General features: G+C 46.9%; 3 protein-coding genes across 3 annotated transcripts; 1 reads left to right on the top strand and 2 right to left on the bottom strand.

The window, feature by feature from the left end:
* Positions 1-238: 238 nt before the first annotated feature.
* Positions 239-5,997, bottom strand: rpp38 (ribonuclease P/MRP 38 subunit). Its single transcript, XM_080767444.1, has 4 exons — positions 5,884-5,997; positions 3,798-4,305; positions 2,221-2,476; positions 239-1,204 (listed from the first exon to the last, which is right to left on the bottom strand). Exons 2-4 carry the CDS (start codon positions 4,268-4,270, stop codon positions 749-751), a joined length of 1,185 nt encoding a protein of 394 aa, XP_080623570.1. The 5' UTR covers positions 4,271-4,305; positions 5,884-5,997; the 3' UTR covers positions 239-748.
* A 1,060-nt stretch (positions 5,998-7,057) lies between these two features.
* On the top strand, positions 7,058-14,227 carry acbd7 (acyl-CoA binding domain containing 7). The gene is made up of 5 exons (XM_080767538.1): positions 7,058-7,174; positions 11,055-11,172; positions 12,571-12,633; positions 12,917-13,049; positions 13,297-14,227. Exons 1-4 carry the CDS (start codon positions 7,163-7,165, stop codon positions 12,988-12,990), a joined length of 267 nt encoding a protein of 88 aa, XP_080623664.1. The 5' UTR covers positions 7,058-7,162; the 3' UTR covers positions 12,991-13,049; positions 13,297-14,227.
* Positions 14,228-14,903: 676 nt separating this feature from the next.
* On the bottom strand, positions 14,904-18,506 carry LOC308317945 (uncharacterized protein; the record flags this gene model as incomplete). The annotated part of the gene is made up of 1 exon (XM_080767291.1): positions 14,904-18,506. One exon carries the CDS (start codon positions 18,504-18,506, stop codon positions 14,904-14,906), a length of 3,603 nt encoding a protein of 1,200 aa, XP_080623417.1.
* Positions 18,507-19,048: the final 542 nt, after the last annotated feature.

The raw sequence follows: 19,048 nt of genomic DNA, 5'->3' as shown, positions 1-19,048 counted from the left end.
GGAAACAGCTCTTTGTGTTTATGCAAGAAAATGTAACACATTTATTTATTTACATATTGTGTGCATGCACATTGTACTTTGATACATTTTGCGAAAATAAAGCAATTGAAATAGAGAAGTTATCAAGTATCATTAATGTCGTCATTTTATCTACTGGCCCCTGGCCCCTTGCCATTTTTGTAATGTGGCCCACAGGTAAATCTATTTGAGTATCCCTGGCTTAGAGGCCAGTCAATCGTGAAAACCCTCGCCACTATAGACCACGTGACTGGACGAGAAAGTCCGAGCGTTGATCGCTGAAGAAGGAAATGAACGAATACAGCGATCCCGTTTGATATCATTAAATTAAATAAAAACGACCTAAAGATGCCTTGGTACACAACGCGGATTAAGTACAGTAACTTTATTAGCACAAAGACATGTACAGTATACACTTCATTAGCACAAAAGTGCACACAGATTGGGTAATGGCTGCTCCAATGGACTGCCCCCATAGCCCAGGGTCAGTCACCCCCAGAGCCCAGGGTCAGTCGCCCCATAGCCCAGGGTCAGTCACCCCCAGAGACCAGGGGGTCGCCCCAGAGCCCAGGGGGGGTCGCCCCAGAGCCCAGGGGGGGGTCGCCCCATAGCCCAGGGGGGGTCGCCCCATAGCCCAGGGGGGGGGTCGCCCCAGAGCCCAGGGGGGGTCGCGCCAGAGCCCAGGGGGGGGTCGGCCGTACGAGGAGAGAACCATCACCGCGGGGGAACCTTACGCTTTACTTTTCTTCTTGTTCTTCTTCTGCTTTCTCTTCTTCAGAGGGTTGGGAACGATCTTCTTCACTTTGAGTGGTTGGAGGGGACAGGAAGTGGGTCTGAGGGGACAGGACGTGGGTTTCGTAGCGTCCTCGTCAACGACGTCGTCGTCCACTTTGTTCTCGTCGTCGTCGTCGTCGTTGTCTTTCGTCTCCTCAAACGTCCTCTTGCGACCCCCGCTCTCCTCCCGCTCCCCGTCCCGGGACCCTGCCGCTGTCCCCGGGGCCTCCTCCCCGTCCCGGGACCCTGCCGCTGTCCCCGGGGCGTCTGTGATCCACTCCACGAAGAGCGCCGGCACTCGGGGGGCGATGGCGTCCACCGTGTCGGCAAAGAGGCCGCCGTGACGGAATCCCAGCGCCAGAACGCTCCGGAGGCCCAGCGGCGGCCCCACGGTGGCGCTGAGCTGTGGAACCTGGGGGGGGGGCGGGGCAACAACGGTTAATACAACCAACAATCACACCCGTGTGAAGTGAGCGGCGCTACTATATATATTAACCCATTCTGACCTGAGATCAGATTCTAAAAATGTTCTTCTACATCCTGACAGTTTTCTGAATGTTTCTATGTCGGTCGTTCTTCGATTTTTCAAAAATAGCAGATCTACAAGCTCGTACGCTTGTAGATCTGCTTTCGATAGCTAAAGCATAACATAATGCTAACACCAAAAGGGGTTCCCGTCCAAAAGGGGTTAAAGTCTAACTCGTGTTGATGAGGTGATGTGACACAAACGGCGGAAACAAACATTAAACACGACTAACAATAAAGAGACAATATGACGTAAATGACACATTATGACGTACATTTTCCCTTCATTGTCAATGCGTTTACTAAACTGAACTAAAGACAAACATTAAACCTGGCACCCCTCAAAAATACAAAAATAATATAAATTTGAACGTGACAATACATTTTGGATCGATATTTTTTAATCATTACTAAACTAGCAAAAAAAAGAAGAAAAAAAACCTCTAAAAGATCACAAAAAGTGCTTCAAGATTGATTATTCGATTAAATTGGATAAAGATAAATGGACAGAACCATCCAGTCCTCCTACCTGACAGGTATAAATGGACAGAACCATCCGGTTCTCCTACCTGACAGGTATAAATGGACAGAACCATCCGGTTCTCCTACCTGACAGGTATAAATGGACAGAACCATCCGGTTCTCCTACCTGACAGGTATAAATGGACAGAACCATCCAGTCCTCCTACCTGACAGGTATAAATGGACAGAACCATCCGGTCCTCCTACCTGACAGGTATAAATGGACAGAACCATCCGGTCCTCCTACCTGACAGGTATAAATGGACAGGTATAAATGGACAGAACCATCCGGTCCTCCTACCTGACAGGTATAAATGGACAGAACCATCCGGTCCTCCTACCTGACAGGTATAAATGGACAGAACCATCCAGTCCTCCTACCTGACAGGCCGGCACCGCTCTGGTCCTGCTCAGGGCGATCAGGTGGTTGGTCATGTGACCCGGCTTCACCGACCTGCACACCAGAACCAGGCTGAGCCGGTTCCTCTCCAGAGCCCGGGTGACCTCGTTGATGCCGATGGCCAGCTGCCTCCTGGCCTCCAGGACTGTCCAGCCGCTCCTGGGTGGACCGCTGGGTGGACCGCTGGGAGGAAGGACTGGTGGTGGTGACGTCACGGTATCCTTCTCGCCGGGCTTCCTACAGGGACGGACGTGCAGAGTGTCTTAATATTTATTCCTACAGGGACGGACGTGCAGAGTGTCTTAATATTTATTCCTACAGGGACGGACGTGCAGAGTGTCTTAATATTTATTCCTACAGGGACGGACGTGCAGAGTGTCTTAATATTTATTCCTACAGGGACGGACGTGCAGAGTGTCTTAATATTTATTCCTACAGGGACGGACGTGCAGAGTGTCTTAATATTTATTCCTACAGGGACGGACGTGCAGAGTGTCTTAATATTTATTCCTACAGGGACGGACGAGTGTCTTAAGCGTTGTTCATAGTCTTAATATTTATTCCTATAGAGCGTCGCAGCCCCGCCCCCCCTCGAGAGACCCGGAAAAGAAATCCCCGTTCATTTTCCTCGTAGACTTTTCAGAAAGTATTTATTTAAAGACGTTTATACGCAGCGGACAAAGACAACTCTTGTCGTGACAAATCATGACAACAAACACAATTTTTCAACCAAGGTTCATGTTTTAGGTTGTTATTAGATAAAGTAAAAGGTGAGTGTTATTTGTCTTTGTTTTTTATTCTTTACTATAGTCCTACTAGACGCCAATAAATTACATCTGGCCACAAAAGATCACAGGATCTACTGAATGTGTCAAACTGACATATTGAGCCTGACACACCCAGTAGGCTACCTTCACATTCAGTAGATCCTGTGATCTTTTGTGGCCAGATGTAATTTATTGGGGTCTAGTAGGACTATAGTAAAGAATTAAAAAATAAATCACTATACAATTTTGTAAAGAAATACATATTTAGCCCCATGCTCGAATGCCCCCCCCCCCCCCCCTGTCAAAAACAGCTAAAATCCCTAAAACGAAAGAAAGCAGCAAATTAAAATAAATGAACACTCATCTTTTACCTTCTCTAATAACAACCTAAAACATGAACCTTGGTTGAAAAAAAAAAAAACTAAAGTTGTCCTTTAACCCATTCGGAACGGGAACCCATGTTGGTGTTAGCATCATGTTATGCTTTAGCTATTGAAAAACAGCAGATCTACAAGCTCGTAGCGCGCCACCGAGTGGCGCACTACGAGCTTGTAGGTCTGCTATTTTTGAAAAATCGAAGAACGACTGTGACATTTTTTTAGAATCTGATCTCAGGTCAGAATGGGTTCATCAGACCAGTGTGTGTCCTAGTGGAAACCTCGTACGAATCTGATCTCAGGTCAGAATGGGTCAATCAGACCAGTGTGTGTCCTAGTGGAAACCTCGTACGAATCTGATCTCAGGTCAGAATGGGTTAACAAACTCTAGGGCTATAATACTCGTATCCCTACTTTTTCCTCCACTGGCGGAACGGGTTGGTCTCCGTCTTCTGCAGCCCGACGGCGTGCAGCCCCTCCCTGAGGGCCCTGAGGATGAGGAGCACGTCGGCCTGGGGCAGGGGGCTCCACCGGGGAGCGCTGAACGGAGAACACAGGGACGTCTTGGCCGGAACCTGCTTCTGTTGCCTCTGCTGCTTCTTGGTGGGCTTGGCTGGGGCGGCCCTGGTGGCGGCCATGATGGGCGTGGCTGGGGCGGCCATGATGGGCGTGGCTGGGGCGGCCATGATGGGCGTGGCTGGGGCGGCCATGATGGGCGTGGCTGGGGCGGCCGTGGCGGCCATGATGGGCGTGGCTGGGGCGGCCATGATGGGCGTGGCTGGGGCGGCCATGATGGGCGTGGATGGGGCGGCCGTGGCGGCCATGATGGGCGTGGCTGGGGCGGCCGTGGCGGCCATGATGGGCGTGGCTGGGGCGCCGGCGGCCATGATGGGCGTGGCTGGGGCGGCCGTGATGAGGACCACTGAAATGATGACAACGGACACACAGCTGTTAAGACGCAAAGGTTCTTTCTTTTTGCGAACGCAGTGAGCACTTACTATGAGACCTAGCAGATCATGTCTGTCTGTGTGTCTGTGTGTCTGTCTGTCTGTCTGTGTTTGTGTCTGTCCCGCTATCCAAATATGGAGTGTGTTGCATCAGCAATCACTCAGCTCCATATATGGGCACAAAAGGGGCACCATATAAGGAGTCCCCAAAGCAGCTATACGTCCAAAACCCAAATATGTACGAGCTGCGTTCGCTTCCCGCGTTTGCGCGTCTTACTCGTATTATTGCCTACAGGTTCAATGTTTTTTTTTTAGTTTTGGGCGAGAACCCCTTTTGGTGCTTTTGGTGCGACCACAAAATGTCCCAAGAAACTAGCTATAGCCTAGCCACCGAGTCTGCTATAGCGCTCTGGGAGAACAGAGCAGCTGAATTCTTTCGTTTTGATTATAGGTGGTGAACGGTGCTGGTTTAACCCAGGGCTAGAAGGCTGTTTCAACCAATCAGATTGCTTCCTCGAAACGACCTGTTTATCATCTAGGGCCCCTGACCATGGGCTCCATATATGGAGCTGCGGCCTGTTCTGAAATGGGCATGCCTGACATGAATACATACATACTGTACATGCAGAACCACATTAGTATTTATCTTCAACTACAGTATACATCATTTTGGTTGAGTGGCATAATTATAACACATTATGATTTAAAAGTAAATCTCGTTTATGTCAATATTTCTAACAAGACATTTTGTACCATTTTCATATCGAGGCCCAATTATTTATTTCTGAATTTGAATACAATATACGGAGTTACGGACCACCATCTGATGACATTTAGCCTCTCAGACCCAATATACGGACCACCATCTGATGACATTTAGCCTCTCAGACCCATCTGAACCACGGACCACCATCTGATGACATTTAGCCTCTCAGACCCATCTGAACCACGGACCACCATCTGATGACATTTAGCCTCTCAGACCCATCTGAGCCACGGACCACCATCTGATGACATTTAGCCTCTCAGACCCATCTGAACCACGGACCACCATCTGATGACATTTAGCCTCTCAGACCCAAAGCTAAAGAAGAATTTGTTGTTGGATAACATTTTGTCCACAGTCCCATAACAGGAAAACGTTGATGAAAATAACAATTCTACATTCTCTAAATGTGTAGACTTCTTGTAAATTAACTTAAGTAATAACAGATCATGTTTAACAATAATTTAACTCTGGAGATTGTAAAATGAAACCAAATGGATAAGGGTCAATTTGGTCTAGACTCTACAGTAATAATAAGGGTGACCCATTTGGTTACAAACTGTCCCATCATTTAGCTGCATGGGGACCACCTGGAACCCCCTCAAGGACCACCTGGAACCCCCTCAAGGACCACTGACTGGTTGGTTGAGAAACACTGTTCTGTACTAGACTATAACATCATGTCCAACATATTAACAGTTGATTTATACCTGGACTGTCTGGAAGTCAATGTGTTTTAATCATAGTTATAACAGTTTTTAATGCAATGTAAAAGGTTGATATTTACCTGTTGTAATCCCAGAGTTATAACTGTTTTAATGTGGTCTGACCACGTTGTGTTTCTACTGTCTCGGTGTCTCTACGATACAACAACAACATGAGTTAGCTTCAGGGCGCCGCCATCTTGTTTTGAACCTGAGAAACTTTATTGGTGTCGGAACACAACACAACACAACTCTCTCTCTCTCTCTCTCTCTCTCTCTCTCTCTCTCTCTCTCTCTCTCTCTCTCTCTCTCTCTCTCTCTCTAGATTGTCGTTTAGCGCCACCTGCTGTCTCCTTTTGGAACCACACTAGCTATTTGAGTTATCCTTTTGAAAATAAAAAGTGCGTTATTTCAGCAGAATGGTTGTGCCAAACTGAAAGATAAACCTGTTTTGTGAATGTCAATGTGTTCACCCACGTTTTAAACCTGTTTTGTGAATGTCAATGTGTTCACCCACGTTTTCCGGACGGACTAACATGAGTAGGCCTATATATTAATTCACTCTGAATATCTGAAACTTGAGCACATGTATTTTTGTGCATTTTCTTGCTTTTTTTAATCACACCAGTGAGTTTTTATTCATGTATTCTTTTAACAGCGAGCCCAGCTGCTGTTTGCAAGCAGTTTAATTATATATAAAAATACTAAGATTGATATATAATGGATATACCATGCGTGGTCATTTTGACAACTAATTCTAGTTTAGTCTAATTCACACCATTTAGTTTTAGTCCTATTTTTGGGCTATATTTTAGTCCATCTGAAATTGTTTAGTCAATATTATTATTAGCCATAATGGTTCATGACTCTCGTATTCATACGAGAGTCAATCATCATGGCCGTCATGTTTCAGGGCTAAGTCAATATAGTCTAGTCTTATAGTCGACTAAATATCAAAAAGAATTAGTCTATATTATAATAATTATTATTATTATTATCATTAATATCAACTGTTTCAGTGATTCATGTCCGTTATTCCTGGTTTGTACCATGCAATGAACTAATGGTGCATGTTAATGTCGTCATTGTTTAAGTCCCATCCACTGACTGACAACCGTCCCAGCCAATCACAGTGCTCAGAGAAAACCAATCGCATTCTTCAAAGCCGTCTTGCCAGCCGTTGGCCCCGCCCTCTGTGCTGACAGACAGACAGTTCTGATTGGTCACTGGTGTGTTCATTCAGTGTGTGCAGTATTAAACAACGGACTGTCCGGTGAAACCCGAGCCTGCCGACCGTCCAGAAACACAACCCGAACCCGCTGCACTTTGATGCTGCTGCAGACCCGCTGCTGACCGCTGAAAATGTCTCTTCAGGTAAAATATTATTAATAATAATATGATCTCTTATTGTTTATTGTTGTCCTGATCTGATATAGGAAGGGATGCTTATAGGATGAAAGAATGCATGATCCGTTGGACCGTTATAATTTGCATTTCGTACTGTATGTAAATCAGCTGTTTTACATTCTATTAAAATGCATCGTATCAGGAGAACTATGGCCACTGCATGCTGGACCCTATATTATAGCTCTGGTCCATATAGCCCTGTTAAATGCATATGGTTCTGCCAGAACCATAGGGATATGGACCAGAGCTAGCTGGGCCCTGCTGTGCTGCATGGGCAGGTGGATGGATGGATGTTGTTAGGCTATGGACCAGAGCTGGGCCCTGCTGTGCTGCATGGGCAGGTGGATGGATGGAGAACTGTCTCCAACGGCCACCAAACTATACAATAATATTATGGCCTGCATCCTTTTTTGCAGCTTATAAAGTCCTCCTCAATGTATATATAATATATACAGGAGTTGATTGTCATATTATGACAATCGACTCCTGCAATTAATGTGTGTGATATTATTATGAATAATGTATGTAGGCTATACCTGCATCTAAATTGGGATTTATTTCATGAAAACACGTAACATTAAAAGGTGCTTTTAAACTAAGTGAGTCCCTCATGTCGTGAGAATTGCTCCAAAAACAAGACTCTTTTATTTTTAGACAAAGATGCATAACTTGCAGTTCTCTCGCATCTGCATGACGTCACCCGTTCATTTCACTACTGAATGAGTGAATGTGGAGCCACAGAGGAATCCTAGATGATGGATTGATGGCCTTTAGATGGATTGATGGCCTTTACAGTACATTAGAATCTACTGTAATGTTGCTGCTAAAATACAGCAGCCATCTACTAGCCTACTGCCATTTAGACCTCAGGACCATTTTAATGCCTTCTAAATCCTGACAGTTGTCTCAAAAACGTTTCTTGGGAATGTTTGTATATGTCAGTCGTTCTCAAAGTGTTTCATGTCAAGGACCCCAAAGATTATTATGTCATTTGCTGCCAACCCCCGTCTGAAAATATGTTGTTCCAGGTAGCCTATAGTTAGTATATATACATTATATATAGTTCTCAATAATGTAATGTTTACAACATCTACAGTATACTACTGCTTAATGCCAGTGCAATCTACCAATTGAGTATTTTACAACCTCTACAGGAGAATGTATTAATTAACCACAACAGTGTTTTATATGAAGCAGGATATTGAAACGTGAAATGTATCCCCAAAACTACACCCTACAAAACTACACACTACAATAATAATCATAATCATAATAAGTAAATAATAATCAGTTTTATTTGTAATGCACTTTTCATTCACAAAGAAACCCAAACAAAGTGCTACCTGGTAAAAATAACACAGTAAGTCAAGCACAAAGAGGACATTGCTGTTAAATAATTGATAATAAGTCGTCCTAGGGATGTTAGTGATGCTTCTCAATATCACATGGGTTGTCTGTGCGTGCGCTTAGGCTACGGTGCATGTGTAAAATAATGCTCAATAAAATGATGTTGTATTATAGGCTACGTCATTAATGCCATGGTTTCAGACTCACTCAGAGACATCGCGCAATGCCGTGTACACGTGTTGCACGTTTTAGGGAGATTAATTACAAAACGAGAACGCTTTACAACCAATTACGTAATGATTTGAATAGCCTCTTACATCTGGGAGAATGGGCTAAGACTTCAACTGGAGTTTGAGGCCAACTATAAGAGTTCAGATATATAGATTGATGTTATTGAAATGCTCCTTGTAAAGACCATAACATTCAGATATATAGATTGATGTTATTGAAATGCTCCTTGTAAAGACCATAATGTTCAGATATATAGATTATTGAAATGCTCCTCATAAACGCCATAATGACGTGTTGCTGCTAATGGCCCACATACAGTAGAGACCAGGCCCTTTGTACAGTAATAATGGCCCACATACAGTAGAGACCAGGCCCTTTGTACAGTAATAATGGCCCACATACAGTAGAGACCAGGCCCTTTGTACAGTAATAATGGCCCACATACAGTAGAGACCAGGCCCTTTGTACAGTACATACAGTAGAGACCAGGCCCTTTGTACAGTACATACAGTAGAGACCAGGCCCTTTGTACAGCTCATTATGCATAATGGAACACGGAGGCTGTCTCAGCTCTGCTGAATAATAACAGCCTATTGTTTGTCTGTAATGTGGGCTAAAAGCTGCCTCCCTCCCTCCCTCCTTCCTTCCTTCCTGGGTTCTGGTTCTGGTTGTCTGTGTAATGTGGGCTAAAAGCTGCCTCCCTCCCTCCTTCCTTCCTGGGTTCTGGTTCTGGTTGTGGTTCTGACCACACAGACTGTCAGGCTCCAGTCCCTGGGTTCTGGTTGTGGTTCTGACCACACAGACTGTCAGGCTCCAGTCCCTGGGTTCTGGTTGTGGTTCTGACCACACAGACTGTCAGGCTCCAGTCCCTGGGTTCTGGTTGTGGTTCTGACCACACAGACTGTCAGGCTCCAGTCCCTGGGTTCTGGTTGTGGTTCTGGCCACACAGACTGTCAGGCTCCAGTCCCTGGGTTCTGGTTGTGGTTCTGACCACACAGACTGTCAGGCTCCAGTCCCTGGGTTCTGGTTGTGGTTCTGACCACACAGACTGTCAGGCTCCAGTCCCTGGGTTCTGGTTGTGGTTCTGACCACACAGACTGTCAGGCTCCAGTCCCTGGGTTCTGGTTGTGGTTCTGGCCACACAGACTGTCAGGCTCCAGTCCCTGGGTTCTGGTTCTGGTTCTGGTTCTGGCCACACAGACTGTCAGGCTCCAGTCCCTGGGTTCTGGTTGTGGTTCTGGCCACACAGACTGTCAGGCTCCAGTCCCTGGGTTCTGGTTGTGGTTCTGACCACACAGACTGTCAGGCTCCAGTCCCTGGGTTCTGGTTGTGGTTCTGACCACACAGACTGTCAGGCTCCAGTCCCTGGGTTCTGGTTCTGACCACACAGACTGTCAGGCTCCAGTCCCTGGGTTCTGGTTGTGGTTCTGGCCACACAGACTGTCAGGCTCCAGTCCCTGGGTTCTGGTTGTGGTTCTGACCACACAGACTGTCAGGCTCCAGTCCCTGGGTTCTGGTTGTGGTTCTGACCACACAGACTGTCAGGCTCCAGTCCCTGGGTTCTGGTTGTGGTTCTGACCACACAGACTGTCAGGCTCCAGTCCCTGGGTTCTGGTTGTGGTTCTGACCACACAGACTGTCAGGCTCCAGTCCCTGGGTTCTGGTTGTGGTTCTGACCACACAGACTGTCAGGCTCCAGTCCCTGGATTCTGGTTGTGGTTCTGGCCACACAGACTGTCAGGCTCCAGTCCCTGGGTTCTGGTTCTGGCCACACAGACTGTCAGGTTCCAGTCCCTGGGTTCTGCTTCTGACCACTGGTCCAGTTTCTCATTCACACACTAGAGTGTCTTCAAAACTCATTAACCCATTTAGACCTGAGGCAGATTAAAAAATAAATAAAAAAGGCTTATGAATAATTTCTGAAAAACCTGTTTCTATAATCAGTTGTTCTCAAACCATTTCAAAATGTATCTGTAATTGAGGGTATGTGTGTGACATCATCGTCAAACCAGGAAGTTATGCAGGAATGCCTACTGAGTGGCAAAAAACTACTTTCTGACCTTGACAGCCCAGACATCCACACAGAGAAGTTTTGTTGTTGTTTAATGAATCTGATTGCATTAAACAAAGTTAAACTGACCCCTCCCCCCCCATTGCTTATAGTAAATTGCTCTGGATTATAAAAAAACATGTGCGTATGCGTGTGCGTGTGTGTGTGTGTGTGCGTGTGCGTGTGTGTGTGTGTGCGCGTGGGTGTGCCGTCCTGCAGGCAGACTTTGACAAGGTAGCAGTGGATGTGAAGAACGTGAAGACCAGGCCTTCTGACCAGGAGCTGCTGGACATGTACGGACTTTACAAACAGGCCAACGCTGGAGACATTGATATTGGTACAGACCTTTTTTTGATATATATATTTTTTATCCCACGATTTTGTAACCCATTTTTCACCCCTGTGTCAATTATCTAATGTGATCCTGGGCTCTACACACCCTCCGCCAACCTAGTCCCCATATATGGGGGACAAGGGGAGACCAATCTAGTCCCCATATATGGGGGACAAGGGGAGAGCAACCTAGTCCCCATATATGGGGGACAAGGGGAGAGCAACCTAGTCCCCATATATGGGGGACAAGGGGAGACCAACCTAGTCCCCATATATGGGGGACAAGGGGAGACCAACCTAGTCCCCATATATGGGGGACAAGGGGAGAGCAACGGACTTGAACTCATGCTTCCTTCATGCCTGAGTGTCCAAGTCGCTCCTTTACACCTGACAGGGGGGAGTTTCCCTGGTTGGACGTTGTAGCGTGTGGAAGGAACACGTTATTCCAACCAGTTCCTTTCCCCTCCATCAGGCGCCCTGGCTGGCCAGGGGGAGGCAGTTTAGAGACCACGATTACTGCATGTTTTTGTGAGGGTACCTACCCTAGGAGACACTAGACATTAATATTGGTACAGTACAGACCTCGTCTATTACATGCAGGACAACTACAGTAACGCAAATTGTGATTGGCCGGAATGAGATGATGTATGATGATAAGAGCGCCCCTCACTTCACACGGGTGTGATTTTTAGATGTCAAAAGGGATGGCTAAGGTTTGGCTATACTAGAATCTAGAGTTGCAACACCTACCATCAGCCCATACATCCAAACAGAAAAGTCCTACATCTGATCGTATTAAACGACGTTAAACTATCACCAACATTGCAGCTGTACAAAAAGCTTAAATTAAATTAAATTAAATTAAAAATCGTTCTATCTGCAAAGAGTTTTGTTCCACCTTAGACATGTTATCAGCTATACTTTCTGTCATGACATTCTGTGCATGTGAATCATTTGATTATTCTTCACGTGTTGGAGGTTGGAGTTGGAAATCAGCCCTGCTTTGAAACTGCACATAATGCAGGAGGCAGCAGAAGGTTGCGTTATTGAGAACGAGAGCTTCCAAACTCCATGAAGCTTTGAAAAATAATCACGTGCATGGAATATCTTGACACAAAGTAGCTCATAACAGTGGATTTTCATGCAACAAACTTTGCACGTACACGTAGGAAGAGGATCATTCGAGATTTTCTTACAGCTTCAATGCAATGTCGGTGAGTTTAACGTTCTCTTGAATATATATTATTTTACAGCGAACATTTTTAACTGGTATCTTTGCTTCTGGGGGGGAGGGGGGGGGTCCCTGGTTTCAGACGGGGGTCGGCAGCCAAGTACAGATCATTTTCGGGGGTCCTTGACATGAAATAGTTTGAGAACCACTGATGTGTTTGTGTCGTCACAGATAAACCGGGCATGATGGACCTGAAGGGAAAAGCCAAGTGGGATTCTTGGAACTCGAGGAAAGGTATAAATAAATACAACCACAACAGTATACAAACATTCTAAATATCGCTCAAACTTATAGCTGAAATAGTATTGCGTTACCTTAAAATGGTATATATGTGTAAGGGTTTGGCGCTTCTGTTTCCTCTGCATCACATGCTGGAGTTTTGTAGGTTTTGCAACGCGGCCTGATAATAATAATAATAATAATAATAATAATAATAATAATAATAATAATAATAATAATAATAATAATAATAATAATAATAATAATAATAATGTGTTTTATTTTTTATTTTTTACAGGGATGTCCAAAGAAGATGCCATGACAGCCTACATCACACTCGCTAAGGAAGCCATCGCCAAATACGGGATGTGAGGAATTAAGGAAGGAAGGCAGGCAACGATTAAATATAGCAATAACTATTTCCTTTTTAACCCATTCTGACCTGAGATCAGATTCATACGAGGTTTCCACCTGGACACACACTGGTCTCATTATAACCCATTCTGACCTGAGATCAGATTTAAAAAATGTCGGTCGATTTTTCAAAAATAGCAGACCTACAAGCTCATAGCGCGCCACTCGGTGGCGCGCTATGAGCTTGTAGATCTGCTATTTTTCAATAGCTAAAGCATAACATGATGCTAACACCAAAATCGGTTCCCGTTCAGAATGGGTTAAGTCTATTATCTAAAAGAGCTAATTGAACAATTCCAATGTGCACTATAACATTTTGAAATGATTGATATTCACCAATTTACCTTTTTTAATGTTTTGATAAGTTGAGTTTGGAGGCTCAAAATAAGTGTTTGAGGTCCCAAACATGTTTTAGGTTTTAGTTTGATTGCTGCAAAAATGCTAATATACTGTATTTGGGAAAAGATAAATAGCATTTAACCCATTTAACCCATTTCGACCTGAGGCCGATTAAAAAAAAAAAGGCTTCTAAATCCTAAAGGTTTTCTGAAAAACCTATGTTTCTGTGTCAGTGGTGCTCAACCGTTTTCATGTCAAGTACACCCAGAATTGTCTGTAATTAATTGTTGTCTCCCAGAAGCAAATATTTGAGTTAAAAACATTCGCTCCGAAAGAATATATATTCAAAGATTTGTGCCCCATTTTCACGATTAAAAAATAAATAAAAATACAAGCTTGTAGCTTGTAGATCTGCTATTTTTCAATAGCTACGGTATAACATAATGCTTAAAACACCAAAAGGTGTTCCCGCCCTGAATGAGTTAAAGTAAAAGTATCGATACTGCAATATAGAAATACCTGTTAATTTGTCACAAGTAAAAGTCCAGAATTGTACATTTACTTTGAGTAAAAGTACAAAAGTATTGGCATCAAAAAGTACCAAAATATAGAAGTAGAAGTACTCGTTATATGCAGAATATCCCATTTCAAGGTTTCAAATGTCTTATAAAAACGATCTTTTGAAAATAGCAGATCTACAAGAAAATGATGAGACAGGCGTTCCCTCCACATGGGGAAAGGTATGAGCTTATTTCAGATGTATACACGGTTCTGTTTCGTCACCTCTTAATTAGATTTTAATTAGATAGCCAACGCATGAATGGGAAAACAATCATTGTTTTTCGTAACAATCTGCACTTTTTGATGCGGTCTAGGCAGGCCTACTGTTAGGTACTACCTACCTACTAGGCCTAGGCACGGTCTAGGCAGGCCTACTGTTAACAAGAATGAATTAATTAACATATACTTGAATAAAGAGATACAGAATGGTCATGTGATGTCAGTCCACTTGTGTGTGAGTGAATTCTGCTTAATTGGGTGAGTTTATTTGAAAACTATTATGTTTTGACTGGCCGCTGTGAAGTTATTTTTTTAACTTAAGTTGTATGAAATACTTGCCATTAATATAGTGGTTGCAACTGTATTCATTGATTGCCCGAGTCCCGTGGTGGGAGTTCTGCTCTGGTTTTGGTGAAATATCTATAATTAGTTCCGGTAATTTTGTGGGGGGCACTGGGGGGCCACGCAGTAAATGTAAATTAATCCACAAAACTAACGTTATTTGTATTGTTGACCTATTTCTATATTAGTGCAACTTTCGTTATTTTGTTTACCCCTCTATCACACGGAACTATGTTTTTTGTGTCCATATCACTACGCCCCAAAAAAATTGTTCCATGTGATAGAGGGGTCAAAGTTGAACGAAAGTCGCGCTAATATTTTAGAAATAGGTCAACAATACAAATTACGTTTGTTTTGTGGATTAATTTACTTTTACTGCGTGGCCCCAGTAAAAAAAAATCTCCTGGAGGTCACTCCCTCGCCTTGTGGACCGGAGTCACCCCGAGGGAATCCAACACCTCCCGCTTGTAGTCCTGGAAGTCTCCCTGGATGTGACTGAGCGAGCGGTTCTCCACCACCCACAGCTGACAGCGAGTCTCCGTGATGAGCCTGGCGTCGTGGCTCACGACGACCACGGCTCCTTTGTACCGGTTGATGGCCTCCGACAGGGCGTCGATGGACTCGATGTCCAGGTTGTTGGTGGGCTCGTCCAGGACCAGCACGTCGGGCCGGCGGCAGGCGAGCTCGGCGAACATCACGCGCGCCTTCTGCCCCCCCGAGAGCTTGGACATCTGGATGGTGTGGGCGTGGCTCTCCAGGCCGAAGCGGCCCAGGCACTTCCTGGCGTCCTGGTAGGGCAGGTTGAAGTTCCTCTGGAGGTACGCCGTGGCCGCCTCGTCCATGTTCAGCTGGTCGGCGTACTGCTGGTTGAAGAAGCCCACTTTGACCCGGTGGTTCTGCCTCCTCTGGCCTCGGGTCGGGGTCAGCCTCCCGGTGAGGAGCAGCAGCAGGGTGCTCTTTCCCACGCCGTTGGGTCCGACGATGCAGATCCTGGACTCCCTGTCGACGCCAAAGTCCACGTTCTGGAACAGGGTCAGTCCGTCGTAGCCGAAGTCCACGCCGTGCAGGCCCATGACGGGCGTCCAGCCGTCGTGGAGCGCGTGGGGGTCGGGGAAGGTGAAGTTGACGGTGTATTCTCTGGGTCTCTTCAGGAGCTCCGTGTTCTCCCGGCTCTCCTCATCCATTCCTCCCGCCTTCCTCTTCCCCTTCTGCTGCTTCCTGGTCAGCGGCTCCTTGGCCTTCTTCTCGGCCTGTTTGGTGGACTGGCCGCCGGCCTTCAGCTCCTTCAGCTTCTTCTCCTGCTTCTCGTACTGCTTCTGGAGCTCCTTGAACTTCTGCGCGTACATCTTCTTGAAGGCCAGGTAGTTGCCGCGGTAATAGTGCAGCTTCTGGCTGTCCAGGTGGACGATATCCGTGCAGACGTCGTCCAGGAAGCTCTGGTCGTGGGAGACGACGAGCAGAGTCTTCTTCCAGCCCTGGAGGTAGTTGTTGAGCCAGATGACGGCGTTCAGGTCCAGGTGGTTGGTGGGCTCGTCCAGCATCAGGAGCGTGGGCTCCATGAACAGAGCCCTGGCGAGGGACACTCTCATCCTCCAGCCCCCCGAGAACCTCTGGGTGGGCCGGTTCTGCATCTCGGGGGTGAAGGAGAGGCCGGCCAGGATGCTGCGGGCCTTGTGCTCGGCGGCCGCGGCCCCGATGGCGCTCAGCTCCTCGTACACCTTCTGCAGCCTCGCGGAGACGCCGTCGTCGCCCTTCTTCAGCTGGGCCTGCAGCGCGCTCTCCTCCTGCAGGAGCTTCAGGCGCCGCGTGTCCGCCATCAGCACCGCCTGGACCGCCGGCGTGTCGTCCGCCCGGACCTCCTGTTCGCACAGCAGCAGGTCGATGCTGGGCGGGATGCTCAGCGCCCTGTTGGCGACGTGCTTCAGCAGCGTGCTCTTCCCCTTGCCGTTGGGTCCGACCAGGCCGTAGCGTCGGCCCGCCACGATCAGGAGGTCGGCGTTGACGAAGAGCTCCTTCCCGTGAGCCGAGATGCTGAACCTCTCCAGCTTGACGTCGGAGGCGTTCTGCAGCATGGCCTGTCTGGAGGACATCTCGGCCTGAGACAAGGAGAAGTCGCCCAGCTCCGTGGCGTCCTGGGAAACCCGCTTCTCGTTCTCCATCTGCTTCATCTTCTTCTTTCTCTCCTTCCTGGTGAGGTTTGCAGACGGGTCGTCGTCGCCGTCCTCCTTCTTCTTCTTCTTCTTCTTGGCCTGCTCCGCTATGATGTCCTCGGCACACTTCATGGTGTCGTCCGAGTCGCTCTGATGTTCACGCTCTGACATGATGTCCTCGGCACACTGATCGTCGCTCTGATCTTCCTCCTTTTCCTCGTCTTTGCTGCGCGGCGGTTTAGCCGCGTTTCCCTCCTGTCGCGTCTGATCCTTGGACCGCTTGGCTTTCGTCTTGAGCTTGTTCACGACTTTCTTTTCATGTCTCTTCTCCGTGTCATCTTCCCGGTCGGATGCGGCCGTCGTCGGCTTCACAGCCTTGGATTTGGGCGTTTTCTTGCCCTTCTCAACCTCCTTGTTTGGTGGCCTGTCGTCTTCATCCGAAGAGCTTTCCTCACCTTCACCACGACAATGATCAAGATCCTCCTTGTCTGTCTCGGCGTCCTCATTAGATGCAGCCTTCTGCAGCTTCACAGACTTAGATTTAGCCTTTTCTGTCTTCTTAACGTCCTTGTTAGATGGAGCCTTTGCCTTGACCGGCTTGGGTTTAGCTGTTATCTTGCCTCCCTTAGGCAATGTCAGAAGATCCAGTCTCTCCTCTTCTAAAGAGCCTTCCCCATCACTGTGACAAGACTCTTCTGTCTCGTCTTCCTTCACAACAAGTTTAGACTGAGCGTTTCTCTTGCCCTTCGACACCTTCTCAAGCTCCATGTTTGGTGGTCTGTCATCTTCCTCTAAAGAACTCTCCTCCTGATCGCTGTGGATATGACTCTCTGTCTCACCGGACGAGGAATCAGAGGCAGCCGTCTGCAGCTTTACTGACTTAGCTTTAGCTTTCTTCTTGCCAGCCTTGGACACCTTCTCCACCTCCTTGTTTGGACTATCGTCCAAAGAGCTTTCCCCATTATCACAGTGACCGAGAACAGCCTTCTCCGTCTTCTTGTCTTCCCTGTTAGATGCAGCCTTCACCTTCACTGGCTTGGATTTACCCTTTGTCTTACCTTTAAACACTTTCCCAACTTCCCTTTTAGGTGGTCTATTATCATCTTCATCTGAAGAGCCTTCACTGTGACAACGACTGAGAACAGCATGCTCTGATTCGTCTTCCTCGTCAGACTCATCCATAACAACCTTCGCAGGCTTAGATCGGGCGTTTGTCTTGCCCTTGGACACTTTCTGAACCTCCCTCGTCGGCGGTCTATCCTCGTCCGAGGAGCTTTCCCCGTCACTGTCGTCACAATCCCTGACGGAAGCCTTATTCTCTCCTTGCTGGTCGTCCTCGTCAGATTCAGCCTTAACCTTCACAACAGGCTTAAACTGAGCTTTTCTCTTGCTCTTAGACGCCTTCTCGCCCTCCTTGTTTGGAGGTCTAGCGTCTTTTCTCAAAGAGCTTTCCTCGTCGTCACTCTGAGCCAGAGCGGCAAACTTGTTCTCGCTTTTTTTTTTCTTGCCACCTTGCCTGGGAACGACTGCAGGCTTCTCACCGCCGTCGCCGTCGTCGTCGCTGGCGAGCGCCGCCGACTGATTTTTCATCTTCTTGGTTCCCGTGGCGTTTGCGTCCGCGTCGCCGGCTCTCCCTTTCAGGTGTTTCTTCTTCCTTCGGGTCTGTTCTTTGTGCGCGTCCTTCGCCGACGCCTCGCGCTCCTCCTTTTCACTTTTGACATTTTGGGAGAGTTCCTCGAAGAAGCTCTTTTTTTCCTTTTTATCTTTCTTCCCTTTCTTCACGGCTGCCGTCGGGGCCGTGGGGGCCGTCGGGGCAGCTTCGTCACCGTCCCACTGGGCTCTTTCTTTGGCTTTCTTGGGCATGTTTCTTATTTGCGCGCTGCTTACCGTTCCGTGTGGTTCATTTACAAAGCGGCCAACCTGCCGTTTCATATAGTTCGTTTATAAAAAGCTACTGGCTCACTCAAGCCTTTTATGTTCGTTGTGACATCACGGTTAGTTCCGGTGATGCGTTGTGATTGGCTGAGAGACATTGCCATCGTCTCCAAATAATACTGATAATCAGTGGTGGCCGAACGGTTTGCGGAGCGGTCTTGACATCGGAAGGTCGCTAGTTCGTATCGTATCCCCGGACCGGCACGTTCAAATTACCACCGTTGAAGTGCCCTTGAGCAAGGCATTGAACCTCTACCATGAAATGTTCTATGAGCAGGGCCTGGCTGTAAACAAGTTCTTGAGCTTAGTCCAGTTACCCTGGGTAAACATAGTACCTTTCCTTTCCTTAGTCCAGTTACCCTGGGTAAACATAGTACCTTTCCTTTCCTTAGTCCAGTTACCCTGGGTAAACATAGTACCTTTCCTTTCCTTAGTCCAGTTACCCTGGGTAAACATAGTACCTTTCCTTT

The sequence above is a fragment of the Protomyctophum bolini genome, assembly GCF_963924005.1.
Source record: "Protomyctophum bolini genome assembly, chromosome: 7".
In the NCBI taxonomy this organism is placed as follows: domain Eukaryota; kingdom Metazoa; phylum Chordata; class Actinopteri; order Myctophiformes; family Myctophidae; genus Protomyctophum; species Protomyctophum bolini.
This window is presented reverse-complemented; position numbering and strand designations above follow the sequence as displayed.